Source organism: Grampus griseus (assembly GCF_964374135.1).
Source record: "Grampus griseus genome assembly, chromosome: 1".
In the NCBI taxonomy this organism is placed as follows: Eukaryota; Metazoa; Chordata; class Mammalia; order Artiodactyla; family Delphinidae; genus Grampus; species Grampus griseus.
This window is the reverse complement of record NC_139017.1, coordinates 177414255-177437035: the sequence shown is the minus strand read 5'-3', so window position 1 is coordinate 177437035 and position 22781 is coordinate 177414255. Positions and strand designations below refer to the sequence as shown.

Here is a 22781-nt window from a genome sequence, read left to right as displayed (position 1 = left end):
CTTTGTGAAATCTTTGCATGGGTGCTGGTCTCTGTTTATAGAGTTGTGTGCTCTTCTTGACATTCACTGGTTTTCAAATGTTGGGTGATTTTTAATCTTAGGCTCCTATTTGTGTTTGAAAACCCCCAATTCTACTGTCTGTGGATCCAGGCTCTGATCACATGTGCTTGGAAGAGGAGGGTCCGTGCTTCTGACAGGGTGTGCAGTGGGGATGGGTCCTCTTCATCCTAGAGACTTCCTGCTGCCTGGGGCCTTGCCTGTCTCTTGGACACTAACGCTGTAGCCTGGAGGCAGACGCTCACTGGCACGGGTTTAGTACAGGGAAGGGAGTGGGAGCCGCTAGCCAGCGGATACTCCGAAAGTGGTTCCCCAGATAATCACCCTGACTACTGCCCCAGGGCTGCTTCCTGTTCCATTTCCATAGACACAGAACTTTCTCAGAACTCTTGGACTGCTTTCACAGAAGTCACTGCCTGTGAATATTTTAGGTTTCCTTTTCCTTTGATCCTATTTCTCCATCAAACCACACCTATCTACTCTGTATCTTACATGAATTCCTGAAACAGTCCGGTATGCCAATAGACATTTTTAGTTTTTACTTAAAGGTTTTTTTGTGGTTTTTTTCTGGCGGGGGGCCTCGCCACGTGGCTTGTGGGATCTTAGTTCCCCAACCAGGGACTGAACCCAGGCCCACGGCAGTGGGAGCGCGGAGTCCTCACCCCTGGACCGCCAGGGAGGTCCCAGGTTTATTCTTGACTTCAGGGGACTCCAGGATATGTTTACCAGGGAGGCAGGAGGCCCACCTGCGTTGGGCCATGGATGGGTCCCCACAGCTCGCCTGCATCACATTCCTGGTTATGGACCACAGGCTAGGGGCTCTGCACCCCTCCGAATAATACAGTGTCTCTTGTCCTGGTTGAGGTTCAAACTTAAAGGAGAAAGACCTGCTGACATCAGGATTTGCAACCGGGAGAGGGGTTGAAAACATATCCTCAACATTAGGCTACAGAAGAAAACCTTTCCATGAAATTCCCACCTAGAACCAGTTACGGGGAAGTGAGGTGATAAATGAGTCCAGAAAAATATACGAGGGCTTCTAAGCCAGCCACAGCTTGCGTCAGGACACAGTGATGTAGAAATAACACAGCAAAGTTTTACGTGCAACTCAGGGTGTGGCATGTATGTATGATTCAGAAAGAATAATATGAGTTTGTATAGCTGGAAATGGGCATTTGGGTGGGGATTAAGCAACGACAGAATTATAATGCACGCTGGGTGGGATGGTAACACCTCTTTTTGCCTGTAAGGCTGTTCAGAGAAAACTCTGTATCCAGAGATCTGTCTTTTTAGGATTAATGAATACATAGAACCATTAAGAATATGATTTAAGGAAAAAAAAAAAGACATGAATAGAAGATGTCTATAGACTGATGATACTCCAGGTTTTAGAGGAAAACATTGAAAATGAGGATTTGGGGCTTCCCTGGTGGCGCAGTGGTTAAGAATCCACCTGTCAATGCAGGGCACACGGGTTCGAGCCCTGGTCCGGGAAGATCCCACATGCTGCAGAGCAACGAAGCCCGCACGCCACAACTACTGAGCCTGCGCTCTAAAGCCTGCAAGCCACAACTACTGAAGCCCGAGTGCCACAACTACTGAAGCCCATGCGCCTAGAGCCTGTATTCTGCAACAAGAGAAGCCACTGCAATGAGAAGCCCGCAACAAAGAGTAGCCCCCACTCGCCGCAACTAGAGAAAGCCCACGCGCAGCAACAAAGACCCAATGCAGCCAAAAATAAATAAATTTAAAACAAAAAGAAAGAAAATGAGGATTTCAAGTGTACAGCAAAGTGCATCAGTTATACGTATACATACATCCACTCTTTTTTAGATTCTTTTCCCATATAGGTCATTACAGAGTATTGAGTAGAGTTCCCTGTGCTATACTAGAGGTTCTATTAGTTGTCTGTTTTATATATAGTAGTGTATATGTGTCAATCCCAATCTTCCAATTTATCCCTCCCCCCCTTACCCACCGGTAACCATAAATTTATTTTCTACATCTGTAACTCTAATTCTGTTTTGTAGATAAATTCATTTGTAGCCTTTTTTTTTTAGATTCCACATATACGTGATATCATATGATACCTGTCTTAGTCTGTCTGACTTACTTCACTCAGTATGATAATCTCTAAGTCCATCCACGTTGCTGCAAATGGCATCATCTTGTTCTTTTTAATGGCTAATATTCCATTGTATATATGTACCACATCTAAGTCAGCTATAAAACATGACAATTTCAGTTTGGTAAATCAATTTCTTTATGAGATCCTCATCAGTAACCAAATAAGTGCCAGCCTATTAGCGTTAAAGTGTGCGGATTCTTGCAAAAGGAAAAAACTGAACTGATTCGGCATCCAGTAAGCTTGGAAGAAAAAAAAAAAACTAGCCTCGAAAACAAAAATAAAAACAGATTTCTGGCTGCTGTCCACAAAATCCTCCCACACAGCTGACTGATGACAGGTTGAACACCTGTTGTGTTACCTGCTCCCACGGCACACCTTTCTTTCCTCAATGAGCCTCTGACGTGTGCCAAATCAGGATTTTGGTCCCAGTGACAGTGACTTTCTCGCGCAGCTCCGTACAAGTGTCTTTTTTCTTTTCTTCTTTTTTTTTTGGCCATACCACGTGGCATGCAGGATCCTAGTTCCCCAACCAGGGATCGAACCCGCCGCCCCACCCCCACCCCCCGCAGTGGAAGAACGGAGTCCCAACCACTGGACCGTCAGGGAAGTCCCAAGCATCTTTTCTTTTGAACCAGGTCGCTTGGTTGTAAGGCAGATGCTGGTAGCTTCACGCAAGATCTCCGTGTGCCCAGCACCGCCGCTGGCAAAGGGCACGTTTCTGATAACTGGTGACTGTTAACACGGTCAGGGAAATGCAGGAACAGGTTCAGTCAGTCAAAGTGGCATCCGCGAGCCACCTCTCAGGCCAAAGCTACCTTGAGTGGGGGGAACACGGCTGCCTGGGGCCTCGATATTGTGCTTTTTTGCACTGACTCTGCCGCGAGGCCCAGCAGTTTTCTGCTGTGCCAGTTAGGGGGCAGGTGGAAAGTTGAGCTGGAAAGACCAGAAACGTAGAGCCTGAAACCTTGATGGGAGGATAAAATTGTGGCAGTGCTTGCAGAAGAGCCACCTGGGTAAATGGACTGTTGTCTTTGGAAGGCGGTTGTCATAATTCGTATTGAAATGACGCACGGGGCTCGGAGAAGCCTCCCTGATCCGGCTGCCCAGGCAGTGAGAACTGTGCCCGCGCTATCTTCACAGTTCTGGGATCTTGTGAGCCGGGCCACCTGGGCTCCTGCGAGCCCCAGACGTGTAATTAGAGCCTCCCAGGCCGGGATGATATGCAGACAAGTCTTATCATGCGTGTGGGCTGCTGTGGGTGCGCTGAGCCGGGCTCCCAGGTCTCCCTGAACCTCAGGATCCGGCCCCGGCTTCTGCTTAGCCAAGAGCTGTGATCGGTTACTAGGTAGAAAACTGTGTACAGGACACTAGAACCTCAGCACGGCCGAGGAGCTGGCACAGGCAAAATACAGCTTCCTGCGTGCTGAGCCCAGGGCCACTCAGAGCTCAGGCCTGACAGACAGACTCATCCTGCCTTACACAAGAGGGGTGTGCACAAAAGTCACGCGGTCCCGGGGGAGGCGCTGGGCTAATCCCTCATAACTGCGAAATGAAGAAACATGCAAGAAGCATGTGATTCAGATGTTTATTTGACATGGATCCAAAGTTATTTCCAAGGAATGAAGGTGCTGCCTTTTCCCATCGGGGCACAGAGTTCAAGATGACGAATGCGCGTACGTTCCCAAGGACCAGCCCCTTGGTTATAACCCCTCGGTTCCCCCTCTTACTTTGGCTGGGGGAGGGAGGAGGAGAAGATTTACATGCCATCATGGATGCTGATTTAGAGAACTTGCTACGGGTGGGCTTGCTTTGGCTTCCAGGCCATTTGATGGGATCGCAGGGTGAAGGATGACGGCATAGTGGAGGCACGTGTAAGCCCAATGGCCTGCCAGCAGCTCTCTTTCTAGGCAGGGAAAACCTTCCCAACCATCCCCAGCCCCCTCTCCATCCCAAACCCCCCCTGCGGCCCTGCCAGGTGGCCACGGGCCTGAGAAGCAAAGGGCCGTCAAGGGCTGCTCTGATGTGAAAGCATTTCTGATTTCTGCAGGTGCTGGAAAACGTAAACACTATACCTACCTTTGCCACTGAATTCTGGGCAGATCACGTGAAAGCCGAGGTGAGCCTGTCTAAACACGCTCTAGTAACACATCTGGGCTGCTTAGGTAGAAGTATCTTGAAGTTTGATACATTCAAGTGAAAAGCAAGCATGAAAATTCACACCCTCAGATCGCATTAGACATGCTTCAGTTACACTGTTTCGCTTAGTACAATCAGACTAGCTGATTTCGGATGCACTTGAACCTTCTGCCCTATCCTCTCCTCTCTCTACTTTCCAAATAAAACACCAAAACTTCTCTTAAAAGGTGTATGATTCAAATGTGGAGAGGAAAAGGGTCAGAACGTTTGTCAAACGGTCTAGTCTGCAAAGCAAACCAGTCTCTGAGTGTATCTTAGTTGGACCTAAGCTTATTTTCTTAAAAACAAGAATCCATACCACCACCATGCCCCCCATTCCCAAGCTTTCGTACTGGATTGGAAACTCACAGTCTGCCTCCTGGTTTGTTACACGATTCAGATTCAAAGGTGTGGAACCTCAGTCTGTCTATCTGAAGGCCTTTAAAGGAAAAATCATTCAAGAATCCTCGAAGTTTGAAGTAATATCTTGACTAGAGCTAATGCAAAGTAATCTTGTGGAGAATCTTGGCAGGTCAGAACCAGCCTGAGTCAGTTTTGTCTTCTCAGTTGCCGTTACCATAATGTAGACATTTTTACACGGCAACATAGTTTTAAAGTTTTATTGGCTTTTCACAAAATGCCTAACAGAATGCTGAAATGAATTTCTAAGTTAATTTTAAAAAGTAGGCCCTAAGTCCATTTTGATAGTAACTATTGCTAAATAAAATACTGTATATATATATATATATATATATATATATATATATATACACACACACATATATATATATACATATATACATGTGTTGTGGCAATGTCAATTTCCTGGCTTTGATTATGGACTATGATTATATGTTATCATTGGGGAAATCTGAGTAATGGGTACAGGGGACCTCTCTGTACTGTTTTGAAACTTTTGAATCTATAATTAATCTCAAAACAAAAAGTCAAAAACAAAAACAAAGCTATGTATGAAATAACCATGCTAGGAGCTTATTTTAAGAAAATGTCTCCCTATACCCTAATATAATAAATTATGTGATGAAATTAAGAACTAAAATAGAGGGACTTCCCTGGCGGTCCAGTGGTTAAGACTCCGTGTTTCCACTGCAGGGGACACGGGTTTCGATCCCCGGTTGGGGAACTAAGATCCCGCATGCCATGCAGTACAGCCAAAAAATAAAATGAATAAAATTTTTTTAAAAAGAACTAAAATAGAGAATAGCTTAATATATATTTTGATTCTTAAACCAGTAGGTGGATGTAGTTCTCTTTTCTCCGACTATGAATTGCTCTAGAAAAATCTATGGCTCTGTTGTTTTGACAAGGGCCCCTAGCATCGAAGAAACATCCTTTTAAAAGATCTTTGCATAATACAGTTAAGACATCCCTTGAGACCTAAAGAGAAATAAGCAACGCATAAACAAGATTAAACTTCCATTAGAATGTGGAATTTGGTAAGATCGGCAAGGCATACTCGATGACTGCAGCCTAGAGAGACTTGGAATTTAATATTATCCAGATTTGGGGTTGACTTAACAAAGGAGTCCTCTTGAACTTAGCTTCTGCTTTCTGCCATGAAACGGTCCCTAATAATAAATTCCTTCTGTTTGCATAGGGCTGGGCCCTGCTCTGCTGTGGTCTCCCATTGATGGGGAAGGGAAGCTCAGGGAATCCTTCCCGGAGGACGTGGGAGGCTGAGATGAGCCTGCACTTCCTGACTTTAGGCGAGAGCTTTGTTAACTAGGTAAGGCCCGTCTTTAAGTGAGGACTCAACAGTGCATTCAGTGGCAGCTGAGAGCCGGCTGTCTCCTCGCCCGTAACGGTCTTATCAACACTAAGAGAGCACGCCCAGGGCTGCCCTAGGCCAGGGGAGCGCTTAGAATTCCATCTGCTCTGTGTGCTGGCCAAGGACTGAGTTGGCAAGCGGTGCTATGGATAGCGTTCTGGTCACTAGTGGCACTGGCCAGGAAGAAACAGGAAAAGATAATAGTCGCGCAAAATCAAGGAACAACATGAAGGTGAGAGGGAAGCAAGTACGCAATGAATTAAAGATGGTCTTGACCACAGTACAAAGAAAAGGCAGTGGAGTGGGCAAAACAGGCAAAAACCACGAGCTGCAGATGGTGCGGCGTCAGTGCCGTGATCAGGAGCCCCCGGGGGACAGGCACAGTGGCCCGGGCCACACACCTGGGTCTGCCTCCCACCTGAGATCACCACCTGCTATTTCTACCTCCAAGTATCTGCAAAGCCAGTGTTTCTCCGTCTCCACCGCCGGACACTCAGATCTCAGTTCCGACAGCCTCTGTCCCGAAGTCTCCCCCTTTCCAATCCGTTCTGCATGCAACAGCCCTTGGTCTTCTTGAAACACATCCCATCCCATCCATCCCCTGCTTAGACCTTTGAGTGGCATCCGCTACCCTTCCCCGTTGTCGCTCTCGCTGGGTAACTTCCGGCCCCTGGCGAATGCCCAGCTTCCCTCCAGCCTTGCGGTCCCCGTCCTGGGCTTCCCAGTTCACTCTGCTTCCTTCGGCTCAGATTCCATCCCTTCAGATCTCATCACCTCAGAGAGGTGGGGGCCCTTTTGTCATTCTGTCACCACCGCTGTTCATTCCTTTCCAGCGTTTATCACAAATGGTCACTAGGTACTGCTTCAAATTCCATAAGGGCCTGGGTGTGTTTTCCGAGGGTCTAGCACTTGGTAGTTATTCAACAAACGTCTGTTGAAGGAACTCCTCAAACCCATTTCTTCATCTGTCAATTGCCAGAAATAACGCCCAGCTTGTGGGGTGAGGATGAAATCAATCCACAGACAGGGCCCCCACTGTGTACCAGCTACTGGTTTATACGCAGTTGTCACAGATAATTCCCAATCGTAGTTGTAACCCTCTCCCCCAGTTTTACCAATGAGAAAATGGAGGTACAGAGATTTCGAAGAATCTGCCCAACACGTCATTAGAAAGAGCTGGAGTTGGACTTTCAGCCCAGATATTCCGAGTCCTCACTCTTTACTCTGGAAGGAACCAAGCACAGGCAGGGGTGCAGTTAAAGTCATGGAGAGCTTTGCCGTCACCCAGGAAGCTGGGGAGTGTCGAGGGCCGGGGGCGGGGGACGGCAGGCAGCTGGATTTCAGCGACACGGCAGAGGAAAGGGAGGTGAACAGGCAAAGGACCAGGCGACACCGGACGGGCACCCTGCCCGACGGCATCCCAGCCTCCTCCCGCCTCCCAAACCTGTGACTCAATGAGAAGCCAGGGCAGGCTGGCCTTCCTTTGGTGGCCTTGCATCAGGCAAGAAGCAGCGCCTCCCCAAGGGCCCAGGGCAACCCAGACCCGGTCCTCAAACTCAAAGTGCGTCACATCAGGTCCGTGTCAGAGCTGGCTGCTTCCTGTTAGAGCCCCTTGGATGGGGACGCCCCTCCCCAGAAGGAACCTGTTTCCACAGCAACCAACCAGCATCAATTCAGATGCACCTTCTTAACTGTTATAGATAAATACAAACAGCTCGTTTTCACTGTCTGTATACTACTTAAATGAACATTGCTCAAATCGTCTGTCATTTTAGGGAATGGTGGTAAATTTCAAGCCTATGTTAGACTGCTTAAAAATCTTCCCTTGTGCTTAAACATGGTCATGTTGTCATATTACTCGAGACACAAATTCTTTTTTTACACCTCCCCTCCCCCTCCCTCGAGACACAAAATTTTATAAGAGTGTAGGCAAGAAACATTATTAACGGTGTCATAAATAAGTATTATAACTTTATTAAAATGAAAAGACAATATTCAAAATAATGCAACAAAAACGAATAAAATCCTTTGTCCAATACTGTACACATAAATGCAGAAATCAGTGCATTTTTCTAAAGCATGTTTTAACCTTCATTTAGTTCATACTAAAATATAAGCTTTAAATAACTCAAATAACATCACTCAGCAGTTTAAACTGTAAACAGCTTGTTTACCAGGAAGAACGTCGCAGTAAGGTACTTCTGTCACTGAGCACCATCTCCTTTGTGCGGCTCTACACAAGATAAATACAGCGAAGCTTGTGAACGGGAACGTGAGCTCTCCGAGCGGAGCAGCCGACTGTGAGAGTTCCCAAAGCAGTGCTGAGGTGACCTCTGCTCGTAAGACATACTGGGCTGTTGGTCAGAAGTGTTTTACTTAAAAAGCAAACAATCCCCAGGAAATACTGAAGAGGAACCAGCAACACAAGGCCAGCTTGTGTTGTATTCATTTATTTATACAGTCTAAAAAAGGGGAGGGAAAAAACCCAGGACAAAAAAACAAGAAACAAACAAAACAAAAAAACCCACGACACACGTCCCCACACAGATCCTCTCAACCGCATTGCTGTCTCATTATTGCTTCAACTGACATCCTCAACACTGGCAAAGAGTTTAATTTGCTTTCCCCCCCGAGCGCCCTGTGTTTCGGGGTGGGGTGGGGGTGGGGGGTAGAATACAGCAGGAATGGTAAGGAAAAATGACTGACTAATTCTGTTACCTTCCCATTTTTCAAGATGTGAGACACGGACAGGTGAGAATACGGTACCAAATATGTGGCCATCCCTCCCCTCAACAGACCAGGAAGCAAGACCTAAAGGATTTAGGTCTTGGGATGACTTGAACGAGGCAGGTTAAATCACAGAAAGAACGAATGCCCTGCCCTCCATGGAAAAACTGCTTGCAAAGATGAATAAGACAAAACAGAACAGGCCTCCGAGCCAGAAATCCTCCAACTTAGTAAGAAGAAATAGTTGTTGTTTTTTTTTAATGATTTTGATCTAAACAATACTGTATTCTGTATTCTCTTCCATGTGCTCAATCTTCAGTCTGCCAGGAGCCATCCTCCAGTTTTAGTTTTTATCATTCTAAATATATATTACTCTAAGATAGCAACTACTTGGTTAACTTGCAACTAGGATCTACGATTTTACCACAAGTGTAGGTACGGGTGCATAACGTGAGCACGTACAGAAATGTCCCCATCCTTCCTTCCCGCATCACATCTTCAGATCACAGACTTGAGCAGACTTTTCTCCGCCACTAACACGGTCAGGGATGCTCAGCATGGCAGCACCTCACGACCCTCTAAACCCTTCTCTTTAAGACAGACAGTTCGACTCTCTGACCCTGCGACCTGCCCCGTCTTCCTGTGAACCGCCATCAGGCTGCAGAACTGCAGGAGAACCGCTGGCTGCTGCGGCACCTCTGCTGAGCCAGGACCCAGGGTCTAAGGGGAAACCACGTAGGAGAAATGTCTGCGCTTCACGTGGCCTGCCAGATCCACTCTTGGTTTCGAGTCCAGCTTTTCTGGGGCCGAAAAGACACCGCCATCGGCAGGGAGGGGCTGGATGGGGGTGCTCGTGTGTGTCTCTTCTGCTTCCCTAAAAAACTTTTCGTATTTGTCCAGGTAGGGCGGCCTCTCAGGGAGCAGGTAATAATGCGTTGAGCTCACTTTCTTCCCGTTTTCAATGATGGGCAGGATGCAGGGGACCTTACCGGCGGCCCCCTCGCTGTGCTGTCTCTGCAGGGCTTTGCTGCTCACATACTTGGGGTCGGGGGCAAAGCTCTGCGTGGGGGGCATGACCCCGTTGAGGTAAGACGGGAGACTTTTGGGGCTCGGGGTGCGGGAGTTACTCCCGGACAAGGGTTCTCTCGGCGGGACTTTGGGGGGCCTGTCCTCGTCGCTGTAGGTGCTGGAAGTGACTTCGGCCGACCACCTTCTGTAGTCCGGCTTGGCTGGCCGGGGAGGGATGGGGACCCGGGGGGGCACCTCGGGCTTGTCGCCATCGGAGTTGGGAGAAGCCCTGTGCACGTAGCTGGAGATCCTGATGGCCGGCTTGTTAAAGGACCCTGCGGGGCCTGAGTGAGACCTCCTCAGTCTCGGGTGGGCCTGGGACAGAGGGGGGTTGGCACTCGTCCCCCCAGCAGCCTGGTCGTGCGCCTGGCTGAGATCCGCGGCCGAGACGGCCGGGGTATCGAAATACGCGTAGTTGATCTGTCCGCACCCTCGGAAGCTGCGCCTGCCAGGGCCGTCAGGTCTGAACTCGGAGATCGCGCAGTCTTCTAGAAGGAAGTCCGTGTCCGAGCTGGTCAGGAACTCGACCTCGCAGTCCGTCTCGTCCAGGGAGAGGTCCTCGGAGATGGGCAGGGGGGGCAGGGGCCTAGAGCCCCGCTCGCAGGGGGCCACGCCAGGGAAGAGGGACGGGGGCGTCTTGATGGGGGTGAGCGGGGGCGTGGAGGCACAGACCCCGTTCACTGCCAGCTTCTTCAATCCACACGCCACCCGACCCTCCTCCTGCTGCCCCCAGCCTTCACTCGGGGGGATGATGAGAGGGGGCAGGCGAGACTTGGCGGAGGGGCCGTGCTCCGGAAAGTGGCTGCCGTTCATCGGAGCAGACCTGGAAGCGCGCCCTGGAAGGAACCCGAGAGGTTACCCAAGATCGACCACGCTCGCCCTCAGCTGCCCGCACTCCTGCCGCCTTCTGCCGGGTCGCTCCTGGCCAAACCCCTAGCCGCTGGAATGCCGAGCACACCCAGGCAAGCCCCACGGGCGTAATTAGGGCCCGGAGGTGGGGAACGCACCTGATCCGGTTCAAAGAACAAATGACCTCTTCTATCTGCCTTGGACGTGTGCGCGGCGCATGCCCACACGCCCCAGACAGGTTCTGTGACGTGTGCAGAATCCACAGAAGGCCAGCAGCATGTAACTTACGCGAGTGCCAGCCTGCACCAACCTGGTCCTTTGAGAGGTGGACCACACAGCACACTCAGGGCGGCCCTGAGATAGGACAGAGCCTCACCAGGCCCCTTGCGATACCGCGAGCCAGAGACTCGCCTGTGATGGGACAAGCAGCCCTTGGCAAAAATCTAAGGAACACCAGGTTCACGTTAGAAGGACTAACATACACACACTCTTCTAAGTTTCTGTCAACACTTATACCGCTTTGTCACTTTCGAACAGGCATTCGAGGCTCGTCAGGAAGAAGAGAGATCCTGTCCGGGGTTCCTGAGAGTTATTATGTCTCATCGCTGGGACGCCTTAGAAGCTCACACCCCCACGGGGAGACCCAGTGACTCAGGCTGAGGTGCAAAGGCGGCTAAGAACACGCTTAGCTTCAGAATCTGTCGCCACTAGGGGACCGGCTCCTGTCGGAAACAGCTCAGGTCGTTCCCTCATTTAGAAAATAACGCTGGAGGCCAAGCTCACGCGAGGGGCTGCCACCACCCTCCTCCCCCAGTGCCAGGGGCGCTTGGGCTTTCAGGACACATACCTATGGATGTTAGGTGCTCCGCCGTCGAGTTCAGACTGTAGGCCATGGTTATGGGGTCGATGTTCAAAAAGCCGCTGAAAGGAAAGGACAGACACCTTGGTGACAAACAGGCAGCAATCGCGTCCCCGCCCTCACTCGGACGTCACACACTCAGGCTCCAGCGGCCCCACGTCCTGCACTTACTTCTCAAACTCGCCGCGGCCCCCCCAGCAGGCCTTCAGGCTCCCCAGGGCTTGGCCATCGTGCAGAAACCCAGTTTTTAACGGGACTCTGATCTCCTGAGCAGCGACTCCGGCCATGGACATTGTGCCTTATTCTGGTAAGTCTTAAAACTCGTGAAGCCCAGGGAGGGATGTGTGGTCAGCCAGTGGCTTTCATTTCCTAGAGGGGATACAGAGGAGAGAGTAAACGGAACAATCCCGAAACACACGCAACTCGCCACGGTGAGACAATTTCGGGGGCTGTGGAATGGAAACGTTCCACGACCGACTTCCACTCAGTTCTTCCATTTTTTTTTTTTTGCGGTACGCGGGTCTCTCACTGCTGTGGCCTATCCCGTTGCGGAGCACAGGCGCCGGACACGCAGGCTCCGCGGCACGCGGGATCTTCCCGGACCGGGGCGCGAACCCGCGTCCCCTGCATCAGCAGGCGGACTCTCAACCACTGCGCCACCAGGGAAGCCCAGTTCTTCCATTTTTATGTTACCTAGCTCTTACTTTTCACGAGGGTACGTAAATGTAGACATTATAAGTCTTTTTTGGGGGGCGGGGGAATGTACTAATCCAGGATGTGAGATGCTTTCAGCCAATGGGAAACAGACCAGCCGAGGCAGAGGTCCTGCGCGCTGACAGTTGCACAACACAGCGGCCTCACCCGCCAGAGCACACACACGGACCTTCCAGCGTGTGGTTGTGTTGAGAGTGGAGCTCATCCCACCCCGACCCCCGAGCTACACAAGTAATTTCAGAAATTACTGGGTTCCGATCTGCAACACTAATATTCTCTAAGACCCAACGCTTAGATGAAGCAGGAGAGTCTACGCTCGGCCCCTGATGACCAACCCCACAAGCCCAGCATTTACTTGGATTCCGTATTTCGGATGTGGGCCCCGGGAAGACAAATTCTCCAGTAACTACTTTTGCGAGAAAAAAGAACTCGTTACATATGAAGATACTCATTTCCATTCTCCCGTGGAAATCGAGTTCTGCATGGCGGCTTCGGCAGAGACCTGGATAGCGTCCCCCTCCCTCTTAAAGGCAAACTGAAGAGTGCATTCTCCACATTCTCCCCTGTGAACTGCCTAGTAATTTACGTCTGTCCTGCCTAGCTGCGAGGCATGGATTACAGTTTTCTTAACCCAGCAGTTCCTCACCTTCAGACCCCTCCGCCCCCTTGTCAGATGTGTCTGGAGTCCCCAGTCCCCGTTTTCCGTATTCATTACCACGGTGTATTCGCTATTAGCATCCACGTCTGCCCTGTCTTCAGATACGCATGTTTGCTTAGAATAAGGTGAGGACGTCACTTGTCAAGTCTCCGTGTCACACTGGCCCCTTGTGCGACGTGTACATACACTTTCTAACGCTTTCTCATCCTCTTGGCAAGTATTTTCGCACAAACCGAGAGCTGGGTGCCATGCTGAGGACTGTGGGTGACACAAGACGAGTGAGATGGGTGCTGTGCTGGGGGAGGGGCACAGAGGTCAGAGTTTTGTTTCAGGGTCAAATCCGTCACCCCCTACAAGACTGTGAGCTCAGGAAAGAGGCTGCACCCCAATCATTAATTATCACCACCTGAACGTTAGCAGGTGCTCAGTAAGTGAACGTTTGTACAACGCCATCTATTAGTATTGTCAGCAGCAACTGAATGTAAACAATATGTAAGGCACAGGGTTTATTTTTTGTTTTTTTTAAAGCTAAGGGTCTAAAAAAATACTCTGCAAATGTTGATGATTCGTTTTTTTTCACGTAAAAAGGAATGCAGACAGTTAATGTTTCAGTGACAAAGGAGGACGGGGTCCGATCAGCCCTTCTCAGCTTTTTACTCTCCCGAAGTCAGCTGTTTTCATATACTAGGCAGAGATTTCAACAGGTTTAAAATATTATTTCTAATAGTCAAGCATTATCTTTCTTTCATCGGTCTCTAAAGATACGTGATTAAGAAGAGGGGGGAAAAAACCCCCATCATTTCAGAAATCTAAGTTATTGGGAGGTCTTTTTTTGTTGTTTCTGAGGGTTGGTTTTTAAGATCAGGAACAAAGCAAATGTGTTTTTACTTCCCCTGAATGCAGTTAAGCTCTAAGAAAAATTTAAGATAAAATCTTCAGCAAAAAATTGCTAGACATACCCTCTCTGTCCCTGCCCGGTGGTCTAGGGTGCTGTTTCTGAGCAATCTGCAAGCACTGGCAGGACGACAGGGACAGTATCTGTGGCGATAGAAAACTGAAAGGCCAGATAGGAAGAAGAATATGGTATCTGACTGGTTTGAAAGCACACGTTGAAGATCGCCCATCCAGATTACAGGAAAGTGCTGCAGGGGACGGTGAAGGCCCAGCCCTCACCTGTCTGCAGGCCAGCAAGAACTACCAGTAATTACTGTGGGTCGGCCTCCGAATGCCATCTAAATCTTCGCTTTCAACAGGGTGATTGTGTAACCATCGCCTCTGCTGAAATGACCTCGGAATTCTGGACTTCCATTTCAGTGGTCCCTTAACATTATGTACACGTTCTAGAAAAAGTTATTTTTCGGTCATTGTTTCCATCACCTCCTTGTTAGCTTTCTTAAGAAAAAAAATTTTTTTTTTTTTTTTTAGTATAAAAAGAATTGTGTTCACTGAGGCAGCTCGCTTGTGACCACAATAGTGTCTTTGTGCATTCATCGAAGGTGACCTGCCTCTACATTTCAATGGGGAATTGTGAATGGGCCATGTTATGAAACTGTCCAAACTTCCCACTGGCTCGCACGGGGAGCTCCCAGGGCAGTGTCACTGTGTGCTCTCTTCTTCTGGAAAATAACTCCCAACTGTAGACTCAAAAAAGGGAACCTGCAGGGGGTCTGGAAGGAAACTTTTAAAGTGTGTTCCTCAGGTTGTAAACTCAACCACCTGGAATTCTTTTATGCCTCTTTCAAAACTCTGGAAGTATTCAATATGTATACTCCTCTGTAAAAAAAAAAAAAAAAAAAAAAAAAAAGTCAATCAATTTGGTCAACCTCGAGTCAAAAAGAAACACGGCGCTCAAGTGAAATTTAACTGATGCTGCCGTGTTTCGAAGTTTGTTCCCTTGTAACTGTAAAACTAGCTCTACCTTACAATTCATTAGGAAAACGGCTGCAAAAAGATACCTACGTGGGAAAACCAGGAACTATAAGTCCAAGATGGCATTGTGCAATGAAATGCAAACAATACGAAAGCTAATGTGAATCCACTCAGTCTGGTATATAGACCAGGGTCTCAATAACCTTGGGCATAGTAACTTTTCTCAAATACATGAACTAATTTTTAGCCTTTGTGTCAAAAATGCTGTTAAATACCCATCCCAGGTGTGAACTACTTTTTCCTGTTAACATCACTTCTTTTTTTTTTAATTCAAGGAAAACAAAACAAAACAAAACCCCTAAAGCCATTTGTTTCTTGAGGCTGTCCCTTTACTTTCTCTCCTTATAACCCGCGCTGCCGGGAGTTCTCACCCCCTCTAGGGCTTCAACTCTACATTGACAGCTTCCCGAAACCCGAGTCCAGCCCAGGCGCAAGCCTCCACTTTGCATTTCCTATTGTCTGGTGATCACCTTTCCAGTCGGACGGTCCCCTGGCATCTCCAACTTTACTAACCAAAGGCCTCCTGTCACCCACTGCACATCCCCTCCCCCTTCCCAAACCAGTTCACAGTCTAAGCAGATCACACGTCTCCGAAAGGCACCATTTTTAACCTGAGTTACAGCAGATGTACCTTCAATCGCCAAGGTCCACAGCTTATTTCTACGCTGTTTCTCAAACCTATCTTCCTTCCGTCCAGATCTGCCTCGGGTCTGAAAGTCCCCACCCACCCTGCACACCAGATCGCTGTTCCTCATCTCCCACTGCTCCAACCTCGTCAAAGTCTTCAAGGGCTGCTCAGTGCAAGCTGCTCGGTCTGGCGTTGAAGGCCTTCACAACGAGGCCCCCATCCACCTTTCTCAAGCTCTTGCTTCTCCTTTCCCCACATCGCTGTTAGGAATCAATGTGGGCTTCAGGGCCACCCTCTCCATAAACCCGCTCCCTTGGGAGAAGCCAGAGGAGGCTGTCCAGGGCTCAGGTTGTTCTGTGCCCCTGGTCCCCTTCTATCAGCCGAACTTTCTAGGACAGCACTCCCACCGCCCCAACAGATCCTGACCTCATTCATTTCTGACACATACTTAGTAAGTGGATCTTGAGAAAATATTCATCTCATTTTTAAAAAAGTAATTACATGAAAGATTTATGGAATTTATAATACAAACCAGTGAAGAAGGGGAAAAACACAGGTGTGTAAGGGATAAACTTAACATTTGCTGACATTGCCCAATTATAATGGAACAAGTCTAGGACGGGTAGCCAGCGAGGAATTTTCACTAAATTCATTTCCAAAATCCAAACTGGACAGTTTGAGACTGGGTAAAAAATTAGAAGCTTAAATGGTTAACAGTGTAACTTTCCCAACTGGCATCTGTTACTAAATGTCTACTTAAAGCAATCAGGGGATGCTTTCTAGAAACACTGAATTTCACCTTCTCCTCTCTTCTGGATTGTAATGCACCTCCTGTGTTTTTGCTGCTAAATTTAAGGTCATTTTCCTTAAAAAAAAAAAAAAAAGGGTTACATCCAAAAGCACATTGCACATTCTTTATCAAATAGGTGAAATGACATGCCTTTTGCTTGAGGATAGCCTCTTTGAGACTATTCTTTTAAAAACAGGCTACCTTGAGACAATAACCTAGATAGGCTTACCTGGCCACAGATCTCATTAATAAATCTCAGGCAATCCATGAGAGGGGGAGGGGCACATTTTTGTCACACAACTCATCCACTTCTGCCCAGTGCTTCCTTATTTAAAAGTGTGATGTAATTTCCTTCTTTCAATCTGGTTTAAGAACCTGATTTCTGTTTATTCAGGGTGATAAATGGTCTTCGCAGCTGCATGTAACAATTACCTACCGACCTATTTCCATACCCAGGGAGATATAAGGTAACTATATTCACAGCCAAAATCTGTGAAAAGAAACTGACTTAAGGCCATGACAACTACCATGATTTTAGACCCTCCCCAAGTAAACCAACTCATCTTTCATTTTGAAGACGCCTAAAATAATCACCTTCGGGAAAATGAAAAAGCAAAGAAAACAAAACCACACCTCACTATTTTTACTGTGATTAGTGTCTAAAGCGCTGGTGGCCAAGCGATCTGCACTGAACGCTCAGTTTAGCTCCTTTACAGGATTTTAATTTCCGTTAATAAAAGGAGAAAACTTATTTGGCATTCGCCTAACACATTCAGTGCTTATGATCGCTATAGTGTCGTGTGGCCTGAGCTGATTTACTAAAAGCAGAAGATTCTTCAAAAATCGCAGGCCCTAATTCAGGGTTTTTCTCGGATTTCACTTTAATAGGCATGATCTGGGGGAAGGGAGGAGGGGCAGCAAGGTAGGAGAGCGCCCCGCTACTGTGGAAGCACCAACAGCCGCTGCGTTAAATGCCCAGATGATTTAAAAGTGTGTTATCTGAAGTTAGTAACATGTAACTAAACTCAGTGGTTTCAGTGAAGATGTGCGTGTGGCCCAGTGTGGTGGGGATGGACGTTTTGTCCTCCTGCAGCCCTGCACCTGGTCTGTGATGGCCCATTTGTAGGTGGGAAAAACCACGGCAACCAGGAAAATGTTTGATCTTCACACTGTCGCGGTCAAAGCTGGGTGACCTAAGCTCTGAAATAATTCAGAATATTCTCCAGCTAAGTATTTTAAGAAATGGCAAGCCAACAGAAAACGTATTGCTCCACTACCATGGTCACCGACAGCCTCTGGATTCCCTCAGTCTCCTACACGGCTTTGGTGACAGAGCAGAAACGCCCCACAGCAGGAATGGATTTTTTGTCCTTTGTCCTTTTCCTACACAGCGCTAGCATCAGCTGAACACAAAGACACACTGGATGGAAAAATATTATTCCTTTTAGACATACACACGGTAGATTTCTAATTGTGAAAGATACGTGATTTCTATTCAAATTTTAAAGACAATGAGCACAATAGTCTAATGATAGGAAGCGAGTCTAAAACTTCAAATTTAATTAATGAGCGTTTAAGTCACCCAATGGGTAACTCGAGATTGTTACAGTGAACAGAAACCCAGTAAGGATAATAACTAGTTCGCTGGACACTTATCTGACAGGCATTGTTCCAAGTGCTTTATGTGTATTAACTAATTTAATCCTCTCCACAACCCTGGGAGGTGGATGCCTATTACCACCCTCATTTACAGCCGAGGAACCGCAAGCACAGAGCTAAGGAACTTGGGGCCCAGACTTGAGCCAGGCTCTTCCCACACACCACACGGCTCTCCAAGCTCTTAATTAAACCGGGGGAAGATCTGACCCACTACGATGCTCAAGGTTTCAGGGTGGCTCAGACAGACTGTCCTGGGGCTTCGCTGCCTGGTCATAGTTTTTTCTTGGGCAAACTTTAGCCTATGAAAGTTCCTATTATACTTCAACTCCCTCAAATTCTCCTGTACAAGTTACTACTTGCAGGTCTGTCCTATGTATCCTCTGGAAAGGGTGGGTTAAGTTATCAGTCTGATATTCCGTGACCACTTCAAACAGTTCTTTGAAACCATCAACCTTCAGTGACACGTGGATGCCCCGCCATCATATAACCCGTTACAAGATGGTATCTGATATACGCGGGTCTGTCTCCGCCCGTAAAAAGGGGTCCCTACATACACCCAAGGGGCCTCCTTTTAATCCACTCCCAGCATGGATCCCTGTGGGTCGTGATAATCAGGCTCTATTGTAAAATCCAGAATTTAATGATAAAATGTCTTGTATTTGGAAAGCGGTCCACAGATGACACAACACTTTCTAACATGTTATCTCACTTGATCCCCAAGGCATCCCTGTAAGAGGAGGCAGGGATTATAGTCGCCATTTTACAGAGGAGGAAATGAAGTGAGGTTAAGCATCTTCCTGTTGGCAAAGGGCCATTGCGGCTCTTCTGCCCTGTAATCTAGCATTTTCCCCACTACACTTTCACCACCTCTCCTTTCTAGAGTGTCTTCATTTCAGGCGACAGCCACGTTTCTCCTCCTGACATTCCTGGTTACAGATGGAGAAACTGACACAAAGGACAGGACCCAAGCGCTGGTCAGCTGCGCAGAGAAGACTGAACTCAGCTCATGCATTTGGCTCACTGGTTTTCAGAGGGCAGGGCTTCATTATTTTCACAAATAGTTATCGGATGCTTATTCTGGACTACATACGACGCTAGGTGGTGCTGACTAAGGTTCGGTCTAGCGAGGAGAGAGGTAAGAGGTAAGCGCACTATTTCAGATTGTGGTCACTTCCAAGGGAATGAGCGGAGAACAGGAGAGGGCAAGGAGGCAGAAGAACCTGTTCACACAGGTGGCTAGGGAAGGCTTCTCTCAGGTGACTTTTCAAATTTGAATCTAAACGATTAAAAAACAGGCAGCCATGAGAAGAGTCAGGAGAGGAGCATTCCGCGCAGAGAGGAACAGTATTTTCAAATCCCAATCTGTGACTCATCGAGTTTCATATTCTGGGGGTCTTTAACAAGAGCTTTTGGACAATGTCTTCTCATCCTGACCTTCCTACTGTTTCCTCTGTTAAACTGTAATCTTTTGTTGAATCATGGCACTTTGGAGTCGAAAAGGGCTACGTCGTGTAGCCAGAGCCCCACATTTTAAAAATATATTCAATGGCCTTTCGGTAATACTGCCCAATGTTATGGTATAAAGAATTGGATTCAAGTATCAACGAGGACTCCATATCGCAGAATCCTTTTTCCTTTTCTGAAATCTGAATCCCACATTAACTTCCCCCTACCTTAAAACGAACTTCTGTATTTAAGCTAGTAACGTATGTTCAGAACCCCAAAACTCACCAGTTTTACCTATCTTTACACAGCATGTTTATACCGTGCGAATAATGCCAGAATGCCACAACTGGATTTCGTTTACCTGTTGAGTTATCCCGCTCAGCTTTTATAACGCATGGCCAAACAACAGCACCAAAGGATGCTACAGAAATCCTGATGATGAGGTACCCACACAAATGCATTTAGCTTAAGAGCAGATTCCCTCCATGGCGGGAGTCTGTGACATTCCAATTCCTCGAATTACCCCTGGCACCACCTTTCTCCTCCTCTGGTCACCTTTTGAAAGCAACCTCACGGTACGTAGACATTCAGGTCAGTTTCAAGCATGTTAGATTGCAGCTGTAATTTAGGTGACTTGATTTTTTTTCAAATTTTTTTATTTTGGCTGTGCCAGCTCTTAGCTGTGGCACATGGGATCTTTAGTTGCAACACGCGGGCTTCTTAGTTGCAGCATGCACACGGGATCTAGTTCCCTGACCAGGGATAGAACCCGGGCCCCCTGCATTGGGAGTGCGGAGTCTTATCCACTGGACCACCAGGGAAGTCCCAGGTGACTTGCTTTTAAAAGCTACCATTACTATTAGCAGAAAGGAAATATTATCTGGCTCCTCTGAGGAGCAGCAGTTATTTTCACACAAAAACTCAAGTCTACAGTATTATTAAATCTCACAGAAAGAGCAACTAGAATCGACTGTGAACCGAAAGTAGGAAACCCAGTGCATCATGACAGTGGTTTTCCCTATCTGCCCAAAATATGAATAATTCAGACATTTCATAACGGCCATTAAAAAAAAACAACAGATTTGCTTCCCGAACTTTATCAGCGACTGGTCCTATCCTGCTGAGCTTTAAAATGTAAAATATGCTTTCCTGCAATTATTTATCAGTCATCAACTATGTGCAAAGCTGCATAAGACAGAAGTTGTGCAAGGCAGGGTTCCTACCCTTAAGGAGTTTACAGTCTAACATCTGTTAGGTTATAAATTATTACTCCCAGACCTCTCCCACTACCAGTGAGTGGCCACAAGAACACACAGCTGAAAAGGAAACTTCTGTATGAAGTGAAGGCAATGATGAACAGTGTCTGAACTCCATGCTAAAACCCATATGTATTTCTCTTCAAATTTGCTCATATCTGGAAAAAAGCTTGATTGATAACATACTGATAACCAATCATAGTCGGCCTGTTAACAAGGAGCCGACTTCTTTTGTTTTGGTCTTAGCAAAATTTGGTCATTTTCTGAAATGAATACCAAAATGCCTTTGTTTAAGGAAAACTTCACTTACAACTATATAATTCCAGTAAGGATTAAAAAAAAGAAAAAGAAAGAAATGCAGTTGAAAAAAGAAGGCAAAACCAGATATGGTGAACTTATTTAGATGCTTCAGTCTCCTGAACAAACACATCCCCGTTGCATTCTTAACAGATTTATAAAAGCCTGAAACTTTGTAGAACACTTGTTCTCCAGAAGGGGGGGAAAAAGGCATTTTAACCTCACCTTTCTTCACCCCCGACAGTTGCCTAGAAACCAGTCCTGCCCTACCTGTGTTGCAGGTGCACCTAAAGTCACCAACACATCTCTTTTAAAGCTACAGTCTCTATTCTGATTGCACTTACGTTTATGACTAACACTCTACTCATATTTTTTTATCAGGTAAGACACTGGTTTCTTTCGAGCAATGACGAAATCTTAATATAGACTTCGCAAGCACCAATCCAGTATCAATCCTGGTAAAGGAGTCATCTAATTTGTATAAGACTATGATATACATATAAACACACACGTACACACACAAGAACTGGCCAATCAATAAGTGTTGTCGTTTCGAACACAGAATTCTACAGTTCCTTCCATCTGAGGCAGCATTTAGGACCTTCACAGCAAAGAATCACGTTCCTGGGAGGAGAGGGGGGGAGGAGGGCGCGGGGCTGCTCGGATGAATTAAGAACACCGACTGGGGATGACCGTCGTCGCCGAGACTAGGCAGAAGAACCGCGGGTCAGAACCGGCGCCGATCCCGGCCCCCCGCAGCTCCCAGGACAGAGCTTGCGGGCGCGCGGTGTGGACCAGACTAGTGCAGCCCCCAGCGGGAGGAGGAAAGACCCCGAGGCCGCCGCCAGCCCGCGGACGCAGGACCCCGGCTCGCCGCTCCCGGAGCCGCGTCCCCGGCGCCCCGGGCCGGCCCCTCCCTCCGTCTCGGGAGACTCTACACCGGGCGACCCTCTCCGCGCCCCGGGGACCCGCCCCGCGTAGTGAGCCGCCCGGAGCCCTGAGGGGCGCGGCGCCGCCCACCCCCCCCCCGCCCGCAGGCCCCTTACCCCAGCGAAGCCGCGGCTGCCCCACGGCGCCCTCCCGCGCATGTCCGTCCCGGCTGTCTCAGCGCCGCGGGCTCAGCGGCCCGGACACCGCGCAGGCGCCTCGCCGCTCGCCGGCCACCCGCTCCCACTAGCGTTTCCCACTTGCACTCGGCCGCCGTCGCCGCCTCACTATATAGCGAGTGGGCGGGGCCGTGACGTCGCCTCTCGCCGCCCCACCTCCCCCGCGCAGCCAATTCCGGGCGCAAGCCGCTTAAAGGGGCGATATCGCGGCGGAGGCGCTCGCGTGGAGTCCGGAGGCGCTCGCGTGGGGTCCGCCGGTGTCGCGCGGCCCCGCTGAGACGCAGTCTTTGTCTCCCGAGGGCCGTGTTTCTGGGCCGCCGCGGTCTGGGCGCCTCCCCTCTGCCGGATCCGGGTGGCCGCTGCCCAGCTCCGAGAACCCCCTCCCGGGAATCTTCCTCTGAAGTGTGCGGGCCGCCCGGCCTCGGCCGCGGTTCCTGCCCGACCCAAAAGCGGCACCGCGCCTCGCGCGGGGTTTCCACCGTTTCCAGCCCCAGGGAGGGTTTTGTCTTCCCCTGTCCGCGGGCCGCCGCCGCGTGGGTGGGCTGAGGGCACCGGGGGGAGGCAAGCGGAGCTTCTGCTGGGCCGGCCTGGGGTGGGGGACGCGTCTGCAGTTTGCAGCTACGCGCTCACCACGAGGCCCGCGGGC

At 48.6% G+C, this 22781-nt stretch overlaps 1 protein-coding gene across 1 annotated transcript; it reads right to left on the bottom strand.

The window, feature by feature from the left end:
- Positions 1-8094: 8094 nt before the first annotated feature.
- ERRFI1 (ERBB receptor feedback inhibitor 1) lies at positions 8095-22214 on the bottom strand. The gene is made up of 4 exons (XM_082675599.1): positions 22076-22214; positions 11824-12021; positions 11641-11714; positions 8095-10780 (listed from the first exon to the last, which is right to left on the bottom strand). The coding sequence occupies exons 2-4, from the start codon at positions 11943-11945 to the stop codon at positions 9597-9599; spliced, it is 1380 nt and encodes a 459-aa protein (XP_082531725.1). The 5' UTR covers positions 11946-12021; positions 22076-22214; the 3' UTR covers positions 8095-9596.
- Between the last annotated feature and the right edge of the window lie 567 nt (positions 22215-22781).